Raw genomic sequence first — 3,852 nt, 5'->3', positions numbered from 1 at the left:
AAAGAAGTCCTGGGGTTGTAATGTACAGCATGGCGACTATAGTTAATAATACTGTATTGTATATTTGAAAGTTGTTAAGAGAGTAGATCTTTTTTAATTGAGGTATAGTTGGTATACAATATTTTATAAGTTTCGTGTACACAACAGAGTGATTCACAATTTTTAAAAGTTATATTCCATTTACAGTTATTATAAAATATTGGCTATATACCCTTGGTTGTGCAATATATCCTTGTAGCTTATTTATTTTTATTTATTTTTAATTTTTATTTATTTTTAATATTTTTGCGGTATGCCGGCCTCTCACTGTTGTGGCCTCTCCCGTTGCGGAGCACAGGCTCCGGACGCGCAGGCTCAGTGGCCATGGCTCACGGGCCCAGCCGCTCCGTGGCATGTGGGATCTTCCCAGACCGGGGCACGAACCCGTGTCCCCTGTATCAGCAGGCGGACTCTGAACCACTGCGCCACCAGGGAAGCCCGCTTATTTATTTTATACATAGTATTTTGTATCTCTTAATCCCCTATCCTTCCCCTGCCCCTCCCCCTTCCCTCTTCCCACTGGTAACCACTAGTTTGTTCTCTATATCTGTGAGTCTGTCATATTTCCCTAGTTTGCTTTATTTTTGAAATTCTCCATATAAGTGGTATCATACAGTGTTTTTCTTCCTCTACCTCACTTATTTCACTTAGCATAATACCCTCCAACTCCATCCATGTTGTTGCAAAATGGCAAAAGTTCATTCTTTTTTTATGGCTGACTAGTATTCCATTGTGTGTGTGTGTGTGTGTGTGTGTGTGTGTAAAGAAGATGTGGTATATACATCTTGGCAATTGTCGGTAATGTTGCTATGAACATTGGGGTGCGTGCATCTTTTCGAATTAGTGTTTTTTTCCTTTTTTTAACAGTAATTTAAAGTTTATTCTGGCTATAATGCAGGTTATTCTGACTTTAAGGTATCATACCTGGCATACTTCTGAGTCCATTCCTGAGAAATTCTTTTGTACTTCTCTCTCTCTGTTTTATAGATCCATGCAGTCTATGGCACTGGGGGGGGGGTCATCTGGGTTTGGATCATATAGCAGTGAACAAATGGATGAAGGAACGTTAGAAACAATTAAAGGAGGAGACCACTGTGATCTTAGAATATTGAGACAAATGCTGCCATTAGTGTTAATGTCTGAATGATAAATTCTTGTTGCAAATGCAACCTTAGGTAGTTTGAAGGGGTAGTCTGTAGGAAAATGAATGGTCAAAAGGAATACACCACCTTGATATGGGTTTTCATTAGCTTCCATAATTGTGGCTTGCCAGTGAAACATATTATCCCCAGCTGGACCTGCAGAGCAGCGTGCTGGAGGGTCACGGGCCAAATCACTAAGTTCCTTATTAATCCCTTTCAGCACCATAGTCTGTGCTTTTCCTCTGGCCCCTCACAGTCCTGGTGTGTGCTCAAAGATCCGGTCAAAACTCTTGATTATCCGGGCGGCTGGGAAGGACTGTCTCTTCATCGTATCCTGGCTCTGCCAGACACAGGCACCTTCTTACTAAACAGAGAGGTTGGACTGGGAGGGTGGGGTCAGAGGCATGTAGACGAAGCTGAGGGGAAGGGTAGATGAGCGGTGGAAACCCTCAGGCTCAGAGAACCATCGAGAACCTGAAGGAGACCATCCAACTTAGTGAGGGGGTGGGGTTGTTGTTTTTTGTTTGTTTGTTTGTTTCTTTTGGATACATACCCGGGAGTGGAATTGCTGGGTCATATGGTAGCTCTATTTTTAGTTTCTGGAGGAACCTCCATACTGTTTTCCACGGTGGCTACACCTATTTACATTCCCACCAACAGTGTACAGATCTCCACGTGCTTGCCAGCATTTGTTATTTCTGTTCTTTTTGATGATGGCCATTCTGATAGGTGTGAGGTAATACCTCATGGTAGTTTTAATTTGCATTTATCTGATGATTGATGAGGTTGAGCATCTTTTTTTTTTTTTTTTTTTTTTTGCGGTAGGCGGGCCTTTCACTGTTGCGGCCTCTCCCGTAGCGGAGCACAGGCTCCGGACGCGCAGGCCCAGCGGCCATGGCTCACAGGCCCAGCTGCTCCGCGGCATGTGGGATCTTCCCGGACCGGGGCACGAACCTGCGTCCCCTGCATTGGCAGGCGGACTCTCAACCACTGCGCCACCAGGGAAGCCCCATGAGCATCTTTTCATTTGCCTGTTGGCCATCTGTATGTCTTCTTTGGAAAAATGTCTGTTTAGGTCTTCTGCCCATTTTTTCGATTGGGTTATTTGTTTGTTTGTTTTTTTTAACTGTTGAGTTATATGAGCTGTTTATATATTTTGGATGTTAGCCCCTTATTGAGCATATCATTTTCAAATATTTTCTCCCATTCCACAGGTTGTCTTTTCATTTTGTCAATGGTTTCCTTTGCTGTGCAAAAGCTTTTAACTTTAATTATATTCCATTTGTTTATTTCTGCTTTTATTTCCTTTGCTTTAGGAGACAGATCCAAAAAAATATTGCTATGATTTATGTCAAAGAGTGTTCCACCCACCCATGTTATCTTCTAGGAGCATTATGGTTTCCACTCGTATATTTAGGTCTTTAATTGGTGTTGAGTATATTTTTGTATGTAATGTTAGAGAATGTTCTAATCTCATTCTTTGACGTGTAGCTGGACAGCTACACGTCAAAGAATGAGATTAGAACATAAACAGAATTTGGCGATACAACAAAAGGAAATATGCATTTACATTTGAGCCAGTAACTCCAACTTTTCAGAAATTAACCCCGAAGACACATCCACAACGATGTGAAAATACTGCAATGTCCGTGAATATATTAATTGATAAAAACGTGGTATATTCGCAGAGTGGAGCACTATACTGTGTAGCTATAAAAAAGAATGAGCATGATCTTTGTAAACTAGTATGGGGTGCTTGCAGGATGGTTATGGATATAGATATATAAAAGAATGTGTGAGTTTGGGGCTAATGTCAATGATACCAAGCCCAGTGCCTTCCCATCCTGGTATGAAGAGGCTTTGAGAGATGAGGAAGAGAGAGCCTGAGCCAGAGCTGCAGCCAGGGCTCATACTGCTACGCTGGCCAGTGGGTGTTCCAGGGCATGTCCCAAGGCTCCTCCGGTCCCTAGTGAAGGCTGAGCAGATACTTCACATTGTATTTAAAGAAAGCAGTCAGTCTTCCGACTAGTGGAGGGCCAAGGTGTGGCTCCTGGGAACACAACATATAATATATTTGTGTTCCTAGACAATATGCACAGATCGGAGATTTTTCTTTTTTCTATTTTTAGATGTTGTTCCTTTCAATTAAAGATGTGTTTAGCTTCAGAGTTTAAGTTTATTAATGACATGACTCACGCATTTAGTGCAGCTTATCAGGTTGAAAAATAAGAATTTTGGTATTATGTAACGCAAACTGGAAATCCTTGAATCATTTCTTGTCATTCGGAACATTGGAATATGGATTTTTTGTGAAAAAGGAAATTATTCCACAGTAAAGTCTGTGTGATCATGAGATACAGAAAAAAAAATCCGAAGAGGTATTCACTTCTTGTTTGTTTTATTCCTTTTAGTCTTTCTTTGTAAAATTGAAGTATATATACCTGGATTCGCTTATTTAAGAATGTGGGAGAAGTGAAATCACAGTATTTTGCCTTCTTGCACACGTGCTCTTTTTTTTTTAATTTATTAATTTTTAGCTGCGTTGGGTCTTGGTTGCTGCAAGGGCTTTCTTTAGTTGCGGCGAGTGGGTCTTCTCTTCACTGCGGTGCGTGGGCTTCTCACTGCGGTGGCTTCTCTTGTTGCAGAGCACGGGCTCTAGGCACGTGGGCTT

At 41.5% G+C, this 3,852-nt stretch overlaps 1 protein-coding gene across 1 annotated transcript; it reads right to left on the bottom strand.

Moving 5' to 3' along the window:
- Positions 1-938: 938 nt before the first annotated feature.
- Positions 939-1,407, bottom strand: LOC116747040 (ubiquitin-conjugating enzyme E2 D3-like). Its single transcript, XM_032618872.1, is given in 2 exon segments — positions 939-1,055; positions 1,057-1,407. Coding segments are annotated over 2 exon segments (468 nt in total).
- Between the last annotated feature and the right edge of the window lie 2,445 nt (positions 1,408-3,852).

Source organism: Phocoena sinus, chromosome X (genome assembly GCF_008692025.1).
Source record: "Phocoena sinus isolate mPhoSin1 chromosome X, mPhoSin1.pri, whole genome shotgun sequence".
Taxonomy (NCBI): domain Eukaryota; kingdom Metazoa; phylum Chordata; class Mammalia; order Artiodactyla; family Phocoenidae; genus Phocoena; species Phocoena sinus.
Note: the sequence above shows the minus strand (reverse complement) of the source record. Positions and strands in the feature narration are given on the sequence as shown.